Source organism: Narcine bancroftii, chromosome 5, assembly GCF_036971445.1.
Source record: "Narcine bancroftii isolate sNarBan1 chromosome 5, sNarBan1.hap1, whole genome shotgun sequence".
Taxonomy (NCBI): Eukaryota; Metazoa; Chordata; class Chondrichthyes; order Torpediniformes; family Narcinidae; genus Narcine; species Narcine bancroftii.
Window position 1 is genome coordinate 144,994,798 of NC_091473.1, and position 18,604 is coordinate 145,013,401.

General features: G+C 48.9%; 1 protein-coding gene across 1 annotated transcript in view; it reads right to left on the reverse strand.

Moving 5' to 3' along the window:
• Window positions 1–7,669: 7,669 nt before the first annotated feature.
• The window catches only part of LOC138765347 (atrial natriuretic peptide receptor 2-like), a 71,041-nt gene continuing 60,106 nt past the window's right edge, over window positions 7,670–18,604 (reverse strand). Inside the window, exons 21-27 of the mRNA XM_069942389.1 lie at window positions 18,235–18,328; window positions 18,051–18,138; window positions 13,685–13,824; window positions 10,736–10,888; window positions 9,845–9,943; window positions 7,815–7,906; window positions 7,670–7,729 (exon numbers count right to left, since the gene is read on the reverse strand). Of these exons, the coding sequence (XP_069798490.1) occupies window positions 7,670–7,729; window positions 7,815–7,906; window positions 9,845–9,943; window positions 10,736–10,888; window positions 13,685–13,824; window positions 18,051–18,138; window positions 18,235–18,328 (726 nt within the window). The remainder of the gene's footprint in view (window positions 7,730–7,814; window positions 7,907–9,844; window positions 9,944–10,735; window positions 10,889–13,684; window positions 13,825–18,050; window positions 18,139–18,234; window positions 18,329–18,604) is intronic.

Sequence of the window (18,604 nt, forward strand, 5' to 3'; positions counted from 1 at the left end):
GGCACTGGGTGACGGCGGCAGACTCGCCCACACGGGGCTTGCATCACCGCGGGGAGGGGGAGGCGAGGCGCTGGCTTCGTGCAGCCAGGTGTTCCCGCAACCCTTGACTCGGGCCAGGCTGGTGTGTGGAGAGAGAGAGAGGGGGGGAAGGTGAGAGGAGAGAGGGAAGGTGCAGGGGGATAGAGGGAAGGTGAGGGGAGAGAGGGAAGGTGAGGGGAGAGAGAGGGAAGGTGTGGGGAGAGAGAGGGAAGGTGCGGGGAGAGAGGGAAGGTGAGGGGAGAGAGGGAAGGTGAGGGGAGAGAGGGAAGGTGAGGGGAGAGAGGGAAGGTGAGAGGAGAGAGAGGGAAGGTGCGGGGAGAGAGGGAAGGTGCGGGGAGAGAGGGAAGGTGAGGGGAGAGAGGGAAGGTGCAGGGGGATAGAGGGAAGGTGAGGGGAGAGAGGGAAGGTGAGGGGAGAGAGAGGGAAGGTGAGGGGAGAGAGGGAAGATGAGAGGAGAGAGGGAAGGTGAGAGGAGAGAGGGAAGGTGCAGGGGGATAGAGGGAAGGTGAGGGGAGAGAGGGAAGGTGCAGGGGGATAGAGGGAAGGTGAGGGGAGAGAGGGAAGGTGAGGGGAGAGAGAGGGAAGGTGAGGGGAGAGAGGGAAGGTGAGGGGAGAGAGGGAAGGTGAGAGGAGAGAGGGAAGGTGAGAGGAGAGAGGGAAGGTGCAGGGGGATAGAGGGAAGGTGAGGGGAGAGAGGGAAGGTGAGGGGAGAGAGGGAAGGTGTGGGGAGAGAGAGGGAAGGTGCAGGGAGAGAGGGAAGGTGAGAGGAGAGAGGGAAGGTGAGAGGAGAGAGGGAAGGTGAGAGGAAAGAGGGAAGGTGAGAGGAGAGAGGGAAGGTGAGAGGAGAGAGGGAAGGTGAGAGGAGAGAGGGAAGGTGCGGGGAGAGAGGGAAGGTGAGAGGAGAGAGGGAAGGTGTAGGGGAGAGAGGGAAGGTGCGGGGAGAGAGGGAAGGTGAGGGGAGAGAGGTAAGGTGCGGGGAGAGAGGGAAGGTGCGGGGAGAGAGGGAAGGTGAGAGGAGAGAGGGAAGGTGAGAGTAGAGAGGGAAGGTGAGAGGAGAGAGGGAAGGTGAGAGGAGAGAGGGAAGGTGAGAGGAGAGAGGGAAAGTGAGAGGAGAGAGGGAAGGTGCAGGGGGTTAGAGGGAAGGTGAGGGGAGAGAGGGAAGGTGAGGGGAGAGAGGGAAGGTGCGGGGAGAGAGAGGGAAGGTGCGGGGAGAGAGGGAAGGTGCGGGGAGAGAGGGAAGGTGAGAGGAGAGAGGGAAGGTGAGAGGAGAGAGGGAAGGTGAGAGGAGAGAGGGAAGGTGAGAGGAGAGAGGGAAGGTGCGGGGAGAGAGGGAAGGTGAGAGGAGAGAGGGAAGGTGCAGGGGAGAGAGGGAAGGTGCGGGGATAGAGGGAAGGTGAGGGGAGAGAGAGGGAAGGTGCGGAGAGAGAGAGGGAAGGTGCGGGGAGAGAGAGGGAAGGTGCGGGGAGAGAGAGGGAAGGTGCGGGGAGAGAGAGGGAAGGTGCGGGGAGAGAGAGGGAAGGTGCGGGGAGAGAGAGGGAAGGTGCGGGGAGAGAGGGAAGGTGCGGGGAGAGAGGGAAGGTGCGGGGAGAGAGGGAAGGTGCGGGGAGAGAGGGAAGGTGCAGGGGATAGAGGGAAGGTGCGGGGAGAGAGAGGGAAGGTGCGGGGAGAGAGAGGGAAGGTGCGGGGAGAGAGGGAAGGTGCGGGGAGAGAGGGAAGGTGCGGGGAGAGAGGGAAGGTGCGGGGAGAGAGGGAAGGTGAAGGGGGAGAGAGGGAAGGTGCGGGGAGAGAGAGGGAAGGTGCGGGGAGAGAGGGAAGGTGAGAGGAGAGAGAGGGAATGTGCGGGGGAGAGAAGGTGCAGGGAGAGAGAGGGAAAGTACAGGGAGAGAGGGAAGGGGCAGGAGAGAGGGAAGTTGTGGGGTGGAGAAGAAAGGTGCGGGGGATAGAGGGAAGGTGAGAGGAGACATACTGCACGGCAACAGGCCCTTTTGGCTGATGAGTCCATTCTGCCCAATTTACACCCAAGAGAAGATTTATTGGGATGTTGCCTGGACTTCAAGAACTGAGTTGCAGGAAAAGGTTCAACAGGTTCAGACTTTATTCCCTGGGCGTAGAAGAATGAAGGGAGATTTGATCGAGGAATTTAAAATTATGAGGGGCATAGACAGTAAATGTAGACAGGCTTTTTCCACTGAGGGTGGGTGAGATACAAACCAGAGGACGTGGGTTAAGGGTGAAAGGGGAAAAATTTAAATTAATTAAAAAAAATTAAATTAAATTAATTTTTAAAATTTAGACATTCAGCACAGTGACAGACCATTTTGGCCCATGAGTCCATGCCGCCCAATTTAGAACCAATTTTTTTTAACTTACACCCCAGGTTTGTTTTCAAATGATGGGATGAAACCGGAGCCCCCGGGGGAAACCCACGGAGACGCGGGGAGAATGCACAAACACCTTACAGAGAGCGTGGGATTTGAACCCCGGTCCCGATAGCTGGTGCTGTAAAGTTGCTGCGCTGACTGCTACACAAATTGCCCTGGAAGATCAGATTAATTCACAGAGAATATTTCTGTATTGAATTGCCTTATTACATTTCTCTCCGTATACATATCTTGAATAATTTTTCAGTATTGTTGATCGGTAGAAATTCCGTCTGGCCCACAGGTAAAAGAATCTCAATGTTGTATGTGATGTCCATCGTCTGACAGTAAATAGGAACTTTGAATACTATATTGGAAAGGATTGGGATTCCAGACTTGATCCTTTGGGATTTGTCTCCCAAACCTTTTCTCCTTCATTGCCTTTATTTGTAATTTGTTTTTCCCAATATCCAAAAGATCATTATCATCACAGCGGGATCTTGCTGTGTGCTAGTTGGCTGTTGGACTAACTTCATTTCAATGGTGTCCCTGTGGTGAGGCAGATCAGGACTTCCTGGGTATGGTGAAGGAGAAGGTGGTCAAAGATTCAGAATTATTGTCAGATTATAGACATGATATCACATACCACCCTGAAGTTCTTTTTTCCTGTGGGTGCGGCAGAAAATAAACTGCACCCTGCCTAAACATGAAAATAAACAATGAACTGTAAATGGATAAAAATGTAAACAAACTGTGTAATACAGAGAGAACAAAAAGAAAATAAATAAAGTGCACTTGTAAGAGTCCGTAAATGAGTCCCTGATTGAGTTTGACATTGAGGAGTCTGATGGTGGAGGGGTAGGCAGCTGTTCCTGAACCTGCTGGTGGGAGTCTTGTGGCACCTATACCTCTTTCCTGATGGCAGCAACGAGAACAGAATGTGTGCTAGGTGATGTGGATCCTTGATGATCGCTGCTGCTCTCCAACAGCAGCGTTCCCTGTAGATGCTCTTGATAGTGGGGAGGGTTTTGCCTGTAATGTCCTAGGCTGTATGCATGACCTCTGGTGTTTGCCACTCTCACCCTGTGAATAAAGGTGCTGGTTGTCTACACTATCTATGCCTCTCAGAATCTTGTAGACCTCTATTAAGTCACCTCTCATCCTTCTTTGCTCCAAAGAGAGGCCTAGCTTGGTTAGCCTTGCCTCATAAGACACTTTTTCAATCCAGGCAACATTGTCCACACCCTCTCCGTAGCTTCCACATCCTTCCTGTAATGAGGCAACCAGAACTGAGCACAATTCTCTAAGTGTGGTCTCTCCAGAGATTTATAAAGTTGCAACATGATCTCTTAACTCTTGAAGTCAATCCCCCAACTAATGAAACCCAGCATTCCATAAGCCTTTTTAACTATCCTATCAACCTGCATGGCGACCTTAAGAGAGCTATGGTTTTGCTCCTCAAGGTCCCTCTGTCCTTCCACAATGTTAACAATCCTGCCATTAGCCTGTACTTTGCCTTCAAATTTGGCCTTCCTGGCCACATCCATACTGGCCAAGTTGTCTTGCTGAACTTGTCCCATTCTCCTTAAACTCTGCAATTCATTGAAAATAAAGGGTGCCAATAAACTTGCAGACATGTTAAGGATCCAAGAGCTGAAATAAATCAGTCAAAATCAATAGTCACCATTTCCACCCTGCAGATTAGAGGGAGTCCAGAACGAGGGTGCATGGGTTTAAGGCGAGAGGGGAATGGGTGTATAGGGTCATGAAGGGAGGGGAATGGGTGTATAGGGTCATGAAGGGCAGCTTTAACACACCTAGGTGGTGGGTGTGTGGTGAGGTAGGGACAATTGTAATACTCGAACAGCATTTAGGCAGATACGTGGATGGAAAAAGTTCAGAGGGACGCAAGCCGATCGCAGCAAATGTACATCAGGCCAAAGGGCCTGTTTCCATGCTGCAGGTCTCTGACTTGATATAGTGACAGGGAAATTAATTGGGCTGAAGGCTGACAATTCCCTGGAATCTGGTGCCAGAGTGCGATGATCAATGGTAAACAAGAAAGCTCCCCATACCCTTCCCTTCCTTCTATAAGAGATCTACCCCTTCTTAACCCTCTGCCCTCCACTGGGGTCACTATGGGGAGGGGTGCAGACCGCACCGGGTGACCCCGTCAGAGGGGGTGACACCAAAATGACTAAAATTTTTGCGGTGTTTCAGCAGAAATTTTTTATTTTTTATAAAAATATCCCTATTGATAGTTATAACAACAAAAAACATTTTCCGTAAGCCCAGCTAAAACTCAATGCTCATTTACTTTTTGAACCTTCTAATAGAGGTGTTATTACCCAATGAGAATGACACTTTGAATCACATGGTTTCATCTGCAGACGTCACCAGCACCGCTGATGTTTTCATTGCTGCTGTGTGTACGATATTGTAATTTAAAGGTGTCATTTTAATTTTCTTTGTTGTTTATCTCACTACACTATTGCCATTACATTCAGGGAATTACAGGAATTATGATTTACCAGCAACATAAGTACAAAACAAATTACTAAGGATTCTGTATGGTCTGGTACAGGAGGCCTATAGGTGGGGGGAGGTGACACCATGAGTTTCCGCACTGGGTGACGCCACTGCTGCCCCCTTTCACCGCAGTTTCTACCCTCCCACCTGTTAGCCTGCGCTCCTCCCCTCCCCTCTCTTCTTCAGGCATCTGACAAACACCATCAGGCCTTTTACGTCCTGTGGGTCCTGTGTGACCTGTTGATGCGATTCTCCTGCACGTTTGTCATCTTCGAAACTGCCTTTGACTCAGTCCCGACAAGTTGGGAAATACCCTGGGTCTGCGTTACCTGGTGTCCTGCTCTCTGCTTGCTCATGCTTGCCCACCAAGTCCTTCCCCCGTGGTGTTGGATGCCTGCGGATTGTGTACAAAGTTCTTCTTGCACTTCAGCCCCACGCAGCTGATCTTGCTACACAGGAATGGATCAGAGGCCAATGTATGGGACTGTAAAAGTGGCAGAGAGGATCACTGTAGCCTCCCTCCCCCACCCACCCTTCAATGTGATCTACTGAGATTGTTGTCTGAAGAGGGCACATCATTGAGGATCCCTTCCACCCTGCACATGGCATCATTCAGCTCCTCCCATCGGGGAAGAGATCCAGGAGGATCAGAGCCAGCTCCACCAGGCTGAGGAACAGCTGCTTCCCACGGGCAGTGAGACGACCAAAGAAACTGCTCACACTGACCCTCCAAGACTCTCATATTCATGAAACTATATTTTTTTCATAGATGAATATATGTATTGTTTGCCTGTATGTGTGATATGTCTGGTTGTGTGTCTGCATGTTTTGTACTGAGGACCGGAGAATACTGTTTCAGAGAGAGAGAGAGAGAGAGAGATTGGAAAATGCAGCTCAGAACATCACGCAAACTTTCCTCCCCTTCATGGGCTCCATCTGCTTCTCCCACTGCCTGCGAAAGGCAGCCAATCTGCTAAAAGAGTGAAACATGGAAGTCTGCATAATCTGTGATTGAAACTCTCTCCCCAAGTGATCTGCAGAGGTTCAGTCCCTCCACCCCCTCTTCGTGGGGATTTTTGGACATTAAGGAGTCCAGAGGTGGGGCCTCAACCTGGAACATTGACCATTGCTCTGTCTCCACAGATGCTGCCTGACCACAGTTTCCCCACCAATTTGGTTTGTTTTTGCGCTGTATTCCAGTGCCAGTTGCGTCTCTGACATTATTCTAAAAGGAACTCTTTTCTTGGAGTGATGGAAGGTTGGGTGCAAACAGATACCACCCTGAGGCAGGAGGCGAGGTTGATGTCTCTTGCATGAGAATCTCTAACTCAGGTCACTGTTTCAAAACTAGTGGTCGTCTGGTAATTTAGAGATGAGGATAATTTTTCTCTGTCTTTGTAATTCCCTTCCTCGAAGCTTAGTGAACCAGAGCCTTCAAGTCTTTCCAAGGTCAAAATGTATGGTTTGTTGGCAAGCAAGGGGGTGAAAGGCCACTGAGTTAAGTGGGAATGCGGAGACCAGGTCATAATCAGCTGTGATCAAACAGAATGGTGGGGCAAGACTGAGGGCTGAATGGGCCACTCCTCATACACGGTGAATGCAAACCAATCCCAGAGCCCCTCTGGGTGCTGTTGACGGTGGAATCACCGAGCTGAGTAATCTCAGCCTTGGATTCTGGTTCACAGGAGTTTCAGCTGCTGGTGTGGGTGGGGTGGGGTGGGGGAGAGCATCAAGAGGTAGGACAGGTTGTTCCCTCCCTCCCGAATCAGAGGGGGCCGTGGGGAGATGGTGGTGGGCAAGTTTAGGCCAGATAAATAGGCACACATGAATACACATACACACACCCTCACACACACACACACACACACACACACACACACACACACACACACACACACACACACACACACACACTTGTATACAGATATATACACACAAATACACACAAACTCCAATACACACACACACATACACATAAACATACACATTTAGGCATGTACTTGTATGCACGCACAAACATACGCATGTACACATACTCATACAAGGTGCACTTATACACACATACACACACTCATACACATGTAAAATGTTTGCACAACCACACGCAATCATACATGTAAATATTTACACATATGCACAGACACACATACAGCTTTCGATGTGCACACAGATCGACAAAGCACCTCACCACTGTTGTAAGATCCATTTTTTTTATTGTAAGTCTGATTAGCGTTTTGCAGAGGGATGGGAAATGCAGAATTCTTCAGAATATGATTGACCGAGCCAGGAAGGTGACTCGGAGTAAACGGGGAAATGTTTCCCATGCAAGGAACTCACGAAATGGACACGTGACAAACGGATGAACTGCCTCAGAGGTGTTAACGTCTGCGATCGTGACAGTTCGACACAACTCTGATGAACACCATGACCTCGCATGACCCACAGTTGGAAGATTCATATCGTGAAACCATAGTGAAGGGCCACTGAGACATCTTGTTCATTCCCGTTGTTTTTGGAGGGCACGTCACAGAGATTTTCAAGTTTACCCATGTACCCACTGGTTGGCGAGGTGCTGAGGCTAATCTAAAGTTGTGAGCAAACTTCTGACAAACACCAAACGCAGACAGATATCATCACAGAGTACAAGACTTCTCTTTGCTGGGGTTATTAAATGTTCATCAGGATACCAGTAATGTCTGGGTCTGGTCAGAATCGAGCGCTTGACAGGTTTTGCCTTTGACTCAGTCTGATCTCTCCGATTCCTTCCCATCGAGCCACCAGGTGGTCATCTCCCCCTTCCCCTGAAAGAAAAAGCACAGGTGATAAGATCTGAGAGATACAGGGTCTGTGAGATTCGGAGATTGAATGGTCTGGGTGATGCCCTACCTTCACAAGGAGGGGCCCTCGACAGATCAGGATGTAGCCACCGATTTCTTTTAGCAACTCAGAAGAGCTGGGGCTGCATTGGATTTTTAAGGCTGAAAGGGGAAAACATCAGCATTTGTGGAATTAGTCACTGTATTTTTTTTACACACATTATCAAATTCTTGAATTTGATAAAGGGAATGGGTGTCGACACCTCCTCCACGCCCACACCAACCTCCTCTCCCTGACAGTCATTTATTCCCCTGCTCAGTGGGCAATTGACAAGGAACGTACTGTGGTGATGTGGTCCAATTCTCTTTGTTTCGCTGAGCACCTTCACTCCGTCCAAAACAGCAACAAGGATCTTCCAATGGCCACTATTTCAGTTCTGCGTCCCCTACCCACATGTCTGTCCACGGCCTCATGTACAATCCCACCAAGACCATCCGCAAATTGGAGGTACAACACTTGATTTTCTGTCTGGGCGCCCTCCAACTGGGAAGCATTAATGTCGACTTCTCTGGTTTCTGCTAGCGCACTCCCCGTTCTCCCACCCTTCCCCATCCCTCTGAGTTCCTTCCTCCAGCTCTCCACCCACTTCCCTCTCCAGTCATAGAACCCTTCCCGTTTGCTGGTGCGCCCTCCCTCCCTTATCCACCTATTACTTCCTGCCTGTGGGTCTGTCCTCCTCCCCTCCCCTCCCACCATTTTATTTTGGTGCCTGCCTACATTTCCTCACACCTTGATGAAGGGCTCAAGCCCAAAACATTGGTTCTGTATCTTGAATCGTTGCTACATAAAGTCCACGGTTTGACCTGCTGAGTTTCTCCAACATCCCGTTTTCAATTCGACCACAGTGTCTGCAGACGTTCGTGTTTTCTCCTCTGGTCCAATTCTTCTATTGCCTGTGTGTGGGTCTGCACTTGAGCTTCCTGGAGCTATTTTAACTCTCCCAACCATTCTGACAGTGGCTGGTCTGTCCTCAGCCTTATCCGCGTTCAAGAGATCAAACGTAAACTTGAGGAACAACTCATCACATTCCTCCCAGACAGCCTGAAACCTGTCGACATTGATCTTCCTGCCTTTAGGTAACCCCTCACCCCATCTCATTCCAATGTTCCCATCTCTTTACCCACTTCTGAATTGTATTTTTCTCTCTCTAACTTTTCTTCCCCCACCTAATGGCGTCTCCCTCTCTGTTCATCCGCCTCCCACTTTCCCACTCAATCTCAGTGATTCTCAACCTCCCGCCACCCCCCCCCCACCACTCACATACCACCGTAAGTAATCCTTTTGTAACCACAGAGCACCTGTGGACATGAACCTGTGTGTGGGTCTGAGCATACATTTTATCTCCCCCAACAATTCCTACGGTGACCTGTCAAGGGACTAGCGACAGAGAGCAGCTCGGTTGATGTAGCAGTTATCGCAGCACCTTTACAGCTCCAGCGATCGGGACCAGGGTTCGAGTCTGTATGTCCTCCCGTGTCAGCATGGGATTTCCCTGGGTGTCCCATTTCCTCCCACCATTCAAAACATACCAGGGGTGTCAGTTAATTAGGCGGCACGGACTGGTGGGGTGAGATGGCTTGTAACCATGTTGTAAGTCTAAATTTAAATTTAATTTAAAAAATTAAAATTTTTAATTTAACCTACTCTCAAAACACGACTGAACAAAATATTCTGCAGGGTCTAGCTGCGACCTTACCTCACAGCCTTTGACCTTGATCCCAAGGTTAATGAAGACCATTAACCATGGCCATAGGATGCCATAAGTACTCTGTGGTTAGTAAGGTGGTGTATGAGTGGAAAACAAGGTTGAGAACCATTGCTCTATCACCTCTGGGTCCCTCGCCCAGCTTCTTGTCCCCTTCATATATCTAATTTCACCCAATCTTGTTCTTGATAAAGGGTCCTGACCCGAAACGTTGACCAACCATTTCTACTGGGTTCTTCCAGCAGCACTTGCTACCTGTGTTTCTCTGCAAAACCACCAAGGTCTTAAATCGTTCAAACGTCCAGGTGGGTGTGTGACTCATGAGCCTCCTTACCTTCACTCGTCGACTCCATCCTCGATGCAGTGTTCACTGTGTCTCCGAATAGACAGTAGCGAGGCATTTTGGTTCCAACCACCCCTGCCACAACGGGACCTGGCAGAGTCAGGAAAAGGCAAAAGAGAAAACAGTTAGATCCTCACACTGTCGGCTGCTCCAAAGTCTGTACATAGAGGGAAAGGGCAGAAGGAGCACTGCATACAGTTCTGGTCGCCTCATTACAGGAAGGATGTGGAAGCTGCGGAGAGGGGGCTGAGGAGATTCACCAGGATGTTGCCTGGAATGGAGAATACCAAGCAAGGTTGAAAGAGCTGGGTCCTTTCTCTTTGATGTGACCGAAGATGAGAGGTGACTTGATAGAAGTCTATAGGCTTCAATAGGGCACACAGCCAGCACCTTGTCAACAGGGCACCAATAATAGAGACAAGAGGACATTGCTTCAAGGTGAGAGGATGAACATTTAAAGGTGATGTGAGGGTTGGGTCAAGGGGAGGGCATTCAGCATTGGGTTGAGGGAAGGGGGGTCAGCGTTGGGATGAGGGAAGAGGGAGTCAGTGTTGGGTTGAGCGGAGGGAAGTCAGCATTGGGTCAAGGGGAGGGTGCATGGGATTACATTCGTGCACTTGTCTACTGCCGTTCTGCATCTCTGCCTCACCGCCCACACCCCATCATGTCCATCCAGTTGAGGTGGGAACAGGGAACTCCGAGATGGGATCGTATGCCACTGCCCAGCAGAGAGGGGTTCTATGACCGACTCTTTCCCTGAAATGCCCGTGAGGGTTCCCACTGCAAACTCTCCTCTGGAGGAACACGGTGGGAAAAGGCGCCCTGCCCGTGGATAATGCCGGTACATGCAACCAGTCTCCCACCGTCAGAAATGCACCTTACCCGAGTGAATGCCTGCTCGGATTTTCAAGTTCACGTCGGGCTTGTGCGGGATCACAAAGGACCTGCAGACCGAAACCAGATCCAGGGCCATGCTCGCGATCTCACTCACATGATTGAGGCCATTTTCCTGGGGTACCCCGGAGACCACCATATCTGTGTGGAGGGGGTGTGGGAAGCAATCGAGAGCACAGCAATCAGTTGAGGCCTGGGATGGACTTCCCAAAGTCAGTCTATTTCCCTGGATTCTCATTGATCTCCACCCAGGATTTATTGCTCATGACCAGCTGATCTTATAGCAAGTGTTTAGAAAGCGTCCACATCATTGTATGAACACAGTTTTCAGGAGTTTTATTAAACTGGCTGGACTCTGGACAGACAAAGGAAATAGATAGAAGGGGGTGTCAATGCTGGAGTAACTCAGCAGATGTATATTACCAAAGTTTCTGGTCTGAGACCTTCTTCAAAATGCAAGTAAAAAGCAGGCATACACTTGAATTAAAAAAACTGGGGAGGGATGAATGAGCAGTGGGAGGAGCACAGACCCATTGACAACAGGTGTTAGTTGGACATCGATGGGAGGACCGGAGAATTGACTGGGATAGGAGGGGTTGTTTGGGGCTCTGTGGAAGCAGAATTGGGGAAAGGAGACAGAGGGAAAAGGGAAGGAAGAGAGAGACTGCTAGAGATGGGGAGGGGGGGTCTAATAGAAACTGGAGAAGTTAGCTCATGCCATCGGGTTGGAGGGGGCTCAGATGGAAGATGAGGTGTTTGAGGGTAGTCTCAGTCTGACAGTGAATGAGCCCATGGACAGACATGTTGGCAAGGGAATGGGATGGAGAATTGAAATGGCTGCCCACTGGGATGCCCTCGCTATTGCGGCAGACAGAACTGAGGTACTCAACAAAGCGATTTTCCAGTCTGTGTCCAGTCTCTCCGATGTAGAGGAGACCACAGCGGGAGCACCAGATGCAGTAGACGACCCCTGGAGATTCACAATCGAAATGCTGCCACTTGGAAGGACTGTTTGGAGCCCCGAGCGGTAGTGATGGCGCACGAGGAGATCCTCCTACTGTCGCAGGGGTAGGTCTCAAGGGGATGATTGGTGGGGAGGGAGAAGTGGACAATGGAGTGGTCCCTGAAGAAGGTGGAGAGGGGAGGGATCACGTAGTAGGGGGCAGAAATGGTGGAGGAGGATGTGTTGGATGCGGAGATGTGCCCTAGGATTGCCCAAACCAAGCAGGAGTCCAGAGCACTCTGGGGCTTTAGATTTGGGTTTGGAGTCAAGTCGTTCACTGGACCCCTCCACAGTGAGCCACAAAACAATCAGTAAGAGGAGACCCGCTCAGGCGACAATGAACCGTCAGGTTGGAACCCTAAGTCTCACAGATGCTGGGCTCCTCCAAAAGATTACATTTTGCTCCAGATTACAGCATGCTGGGAGTCTCTGACTGTGATGAGATGACCTTGCCCACTGTGTGCAGGACCATGTCCTGCTGAGTCTGATCATTTGCCCGCCATGAGAAGGAGAATGGAGAGCAAGAGGAAATAAAGCTCCTCGGATTATTTCAGCACCAAGGGAGGACGTTCTAGAACACTCCTCAGCTGAGACCACTGAGCTAGAGATTGGAAACAAAAAAGGGTGTTGAAACTTTGACAGGGAGAGGTCGCAGAGCCAACAGAGATACTGATATATAGGCAGAGACAAGAGAGGTCAAAGAAAAACAGGAGAATTTTTGTAGCTAGAAAAAAGATAATGAAGGCTATAACTAGTAAATAGAAATGCAGGTCATGCTAATGTGGTCACAGGGAACTACAGGCAGGTGTAAGAATAGAGCCGTGGAACATGGTTTGCATAAAGGTAAGCACACAATGGCAGTGCCATCAATGCAAGTTCAAATCCGGCACTGTCCATGGGGAGGTTGTACGTGTCTGCTAGGGTTTCTGCCGGGTGATCTGGTTTTCTTCCACTTTCCAAAGGCGTACGGGGGTCGTAGGTTAATTGGTCACGGGGCGTATGTGGACGGCGTGGGGTGGAAGGGCCTGTTATCCTTCTTCAGAAGTGATGACAAAGAAGTCATAGAGTGCACCCATTGTTGGAACAGAAACTTAGACCTATTGTTAACAGTTTTGGGGAATTAAAGATTCTATTTTGTAATCAACCATTATCTTGCCAGTTATCAGGTCTTCATCATTTCCATTCTGTAATCAGGATTCTTAGCAGTGTGGAGGTAAAGAGAAATCTCGAGATCAAGGTTGTTGACTGAAGAGGGCGCACACAATCGTTGAGGGCTCCTTCCACTCCGCACATGACATCTTTCAGCTGCTCCCGTGGGGGAAGAGATACAGGAGGATCAGAGCCAGCACATCCAGGCTGAGGAACAGCTTCAGGGAGAACGCTAAACAACCACACTGACCCTCCAAGACTCTCCGATTTATTCAGTAATATTTATTTCTGTTTTTATATCCGTCCTGCATATGAATTGTTTGTCTGTTATGTTTGGTTGTGTGTCTGCATGTTTTTGCACCGAGGACTGGAGAATGCTGTTTCATCGGATTGTACTTGTACAATTGGATGATAAATGAACTTGAACTAGATCCCTCAAGGTTGCCCTGCAAGTTGACAGGATAGTAAAGAGAGCATACATTGTGTTGGCTTCCATGAGTCGGGGGCTGGAGTTCAAAAGCCATGAGGCAATGTTGCAGCTCTATTGAACTCTGGTCAGACCACACTTGGTGTATTGTGTTCAGTTCTGGCCACGCTGCAAATGCTTTGGGGATATTTACCAGGATTTGGGGAGGAACACGGGCTGGGGAAGGTGATAGGTGGGTCCAGGTGGAAGCTGACAGGTGATGGGAGGGAAAGGGGCAGAGGGCTGAGAAAGACATTCTTTGATAAGAGGAAGGAATGGAAGGGGGCAGTTAGCTGCCCTGATAAAGCCGACCACTTACACGCATCGCCGATTGTTTCGACCTTGTAGACGTCATAGTTGTCGATGATGTCGTCGAAGGTGGTGTAGAGACGATTGAGGAAGTGCACCACTTGGTATGGTGTGCTGGCACTGGACAGTTGGGTGAAGCCAACAATGTCACTGTGGGAAGTGAACAAAACCATTACCAGGACAGGAAACACAACTTTGGAGTGTGGTACAGCCAGAGGAGAGGATGGTTTATGCCTTTGGGGACAATCCAGTAACTCCCCCTTCACCACCACGTATCCAGATTCATTATATATTCCAGTTCACATGGTTGAAATCCCATTCATTTCTCCAATACCCTAGGTTAGGTCCAGTGACACCAGACCCCTGACACCAGTGAGGAGAAAAGTCTACTTCTGAGTCACAGGGAAATTGGGCAAGATGAACTGAGCATGACAATACCCATCAGGACTCCTTCATGCTTGGTCCATCACTAGTAACACTCCACCTTTCCTCAATCTCTCTTCTCCATCTCAGACATCTGTAAACCCACCAACTCACACAGCTACCTCGACCACACCTCTTCCCACCCTGTGCCCTGTAAGGATTCTATTCCATTCTCTCAATCCCTCCATCTCCGTCCCATCTGAACCCAGGATGAGGGCTTCCATGCCAGATCATCAGGGATGTTCTCCTTCTTCAAACAACGTGGCTTTCCCTCTACCACCATCAACTTAGCGCTCACCTGTATATCCTCCATTACCCACACATCTGCCCTGGCCCCCTCCACCCCCATGTGCATCAAGGACGATTCCTCTTGACTTCACCTACCACCCACAAACCTCTGCATCCAACACATCTTCCTCCACCATTTCCACCACCTACTATGTGATCCCATCACTAGACATGTATTCCCCTCTTCTCCCCTCTCCACCTTCCACAGGGACCGCTCCCTCCATGTCTCCCTTGTCCACTCCTCCCTCCCCACTAATCATTCCCTTGGGACCTACCCCTGTGACCCCAAGAGAATCACCAGTTGTGCCCACATCTCCTCCTCACCACCAAAGTCCTTCCAAGTGAAGTGACATTTCACTTGTGAATCTGCAGGGGTCGTCTACTGCATCCGTTATGGTCTCCACTTCATCAGAGAGGCTGGACACAGACTGAGAAATCGCTTTGTTGAGGACCTCGGCTCTGACCGCCACAATAGCATGGATCTCCCAGTGGCCACCCATTTCAATTCCCAATCCCATTCACTTGTCGACATGTCTGTCCATGGTCTCATGCGCTGCCAGACTGAGACCACCCGCAAATTTGAGGAACAACACCTTCCGACTGGGCCCCCTCTAACTGGACAGCATTAATATCGACTTATCTAGCTTTCATTTAAATCCCACCCCCCACCCCCCACCAATACGATCACAGCATCAGCAAACTTTTGTGTATCACACAGTACAGAGTTATCATGAGTTACCTGGGAACACAAAGGTTTAGTAGATTCAGATTAGATCAGATTCAGATTTATTGTCAGAGTACATGCATGACATCACATACAACCCTGAGATTCTTTTTCTTGAGGGCCAGGCAGAATTACCACTTTAAAAAGAACTGTACACAACGTACACTTGGAAACAAATAAAAAAAATGTTTAAAAAAACTGACTGTGCAATACAGAGTGAAAAAAAAATCAATAATATGTAAAAGTCTTCAAATGAGTCCATAGCTGAATTTGTTGTTGAGGAGTCTGATGGTGGAGGGGTAGCAGCTGTTCCTGAACCTGGTGGTGCGAGACTTATGGCACCGATACCTCTTTCCTGATGGCAGCAGTGAGAACAGAGTGTGTGCTGGGTGGTGTGGATCCTTGATGATTGCTGCTACTCTCCGACGGAACTGCTCCCTGTAGATGTTCTCAAAGGTGGGAAGGGTTTTGGTATTATGTCCTTCGCAGTGTCCGTGTCCTTTTGCAAGGCTTTATGCTCGGGAGTATTTTATGTCCCTCTGTCAGAATCCCCGCTCTTAAACTCCACCACAGAGAATAACTTATCTCCAACCTGATTTAGACCATCTCTGAATGGCCACAGCCATGTCACGTTCGATCTGGGTGTCTGGATCGCAGAAGGTTATTCACACTGAAGGACCGACATTCAGGAGCCCGGAATTACAGAACTGAATGTGTGAGGTTCAGTCAGATCCTAGACACTGTATACTGAGGTTTGTCCCCAGACACTTCATCCCGGGGGATTGACCCCGGACGCTGCATCAAGGGGCAATTGACCTTAAACGCTGTATCAAGCGGGATTGACCCTAGACACTGTATCCGAGTGGATTAATCCAGACGCTGTATCTGGGGGGATTGATCCAGACACTGTATCCGGGGCGATTGATCCCGGACATTGAATAGAACCATGGAACCACAGAACATTATAGCACAGAAACAGCCCCCTTCAGCACTTCTAGCCTGTGTTGAGCCATTTTTCTGCCTTGGGCCCTCTGACCTGCACCCAGTCCATAGCCCTCCATCCCTCTCCCATCCGTGTACCTGTCAAAATTCTTCTTAAATGGTTAAAATTAATCCTGCATTCACCATTTCATCTGGCAGCTTGTTCCACATCCCCACCCCTCTCTGTGTGAAGAAGTTTCCCCTCACGTTCCCCCTAAACTTTTCCCCTTTCAACCTTAACCCATGTCCTCTGGTTTGTATCTCACCCACCCTCAGTGGAAAAAGCCTATCTACATTTACTCCGTCTACCCCCCTCATAATTTTAAATACCTCTATAAAATCTCCCTCATTCTCTACACTCCAGGGAATAAAGTCCTAACCTGTTTAACCTTTCCCTGTAACTCAGTTTCTGAAGTCCGGGCAACATCCTAGTAAATCTTCTCTACACTCTTTCTATCTTATTGATACCTTTCCTGAAGTTAGTAGATCAAAACTGCACACAATACTCCAAATTTGGCCTCACCAATGTCTTTACAACTTTACCAGAACATCCCAGCTCCTGTACTCAATACTTTGATTTATGAAGGCCAATATGTGAAAAACTCTCTTTTCCAACCGTGTCTACCCGTGATGCCACTTTCGGGGAATTATATATCAGTATTCCCAGATCCCTCTGTTCTACTGCACTCCTCAGTGCCCTACCATATACCATGTATGTCCTACCTTGGTTTGTCCTTCCGAAATCCAACATCTCACATTTGTCTGCATTAAATTCTATCTATCATTTTTCAGCCCATTCTCTCAGCTTGTCCAGATCCCTCTGCAAGTTTTGAAAACCTTCTTCGCTGTCCACAACCCCTCCAATCTTAGTGTCATCTGCAAACTTGCTGATCTAATTTCCCACATTATCATCCAGATCATTGATATAGATGACAAACAACATTGGTCCCAGCACTGATCCCTGATGCACACCACTGGTCACAGGCCTCCAGTCTGAGAAGCAATCATCCACCACCATACCTTTTCCCGTCCAGCCAATGTCAAATCTAGTTTACTACCTAACCTTGAATACCGAACTTCTGAACTTTCCTGACTTATCTCCCATGTGGGACCTTGACAAAAGCCTCACTAAAGATCATATAGACAACATCCACAGCCTTTCCTTCATCAAATTTCTTGGTAACCTCCTTGAAACACTTTATAAGATTGATTAAACATGACCTACCACACACAAAGCCACGTTGACTATCCCTAATCAGTTTCTGGCTATCCAAATAATCATATATCTGATCTCTTAGAACACCCCACATCATGCTCGGTGGCCCATAATTTCCAGGGTCACTTTTAGAGCCTTTTTTTTAAAACAACATGAGCTACCCTCTAATCCTCTGGCACCACACCTGTAGCTAAGGACATTTTAAATATTTCTCCCAAAGCCCCTGCAATTTCTACACTCGCCTCCATCAAGGTCTGAGGGAATATCTTGTCAGGCCCTGGGGATTTATCCACCCTTATTTGTTTTAAGACAGCAACCACTTCCTCCTCTTTAACCTGTACAGGTTCCATGACCTCACTGCTTGTTTTCCTTACTTCTCATGACTTTCTGCCTGTTTCCTGAGTGAATACTGATGAAATAAAATTCAAGAAATCTCCCATCTCTTTTGGCTCCTTACAAAGCCGACCACCCTAATCTTCAAGCAGACCAATTTCAGATTTATTGTCAGAACTCATACATGACAGCACATACAATCCTTCTTCCACTTCTTCCTGCGTGCGTGGCAGAATTACCACTAATTACCACTAATTGTTAGTGCAAAAATTAATAGTACACAGCATGAACATGTAAAGATCTACAAATAGATAATGAATGTAAACAAACTGACTGTGTAATACCGGAAGAGCAAAGAAAATCAATAAAGTGCACAAGTGGGAGGCCACCCTCCACACGGAGTTCCCTTACCTGAAATAGACGGTGGCATTAGAATAACTTTGTGCCTCAGAAGCAATCCCTTGACGGAGATTATCAGCCACAGCTCTGGGTAGCATGCCTGGGGACAGAGAACATCGAGCTGTCAGATTTGACCCTGCCTGAAGGTCCAGATATAGACCAATGGGCCAGGCGGGAAATCACAGAGCGTCCTTACTGTAGAGCAGGGAATCCGTCTTCTGCTTCTCCTGGAGCAGGTCCTGAGTCCTTTCCGCCACAATAACTTCCAAGTGCTTGCTGTATTTTTCCATCTGGAACAAAGGGCATAACTGTGAGCTGATCGGCCAGCGGGAGCCAATCGGTAAACATCAGTGAAAGCACGTGGACAAGAGGGTGGACACACAGCAAGCCTCAGGAACCCCCACAGGGGAAAGGTAAACGGGAAGATTTGCAGATGCTGGGGCCCAGAGCAATACATAAACACACTGGGAGAAACTCGGCAGGTCACACAGCATCCATAGGAAGTAAAGGGTGACCAATATTTCGGGTCTGGGGCCTTGGTCAAGAGTCAGGAAAAAGTTGGCAGG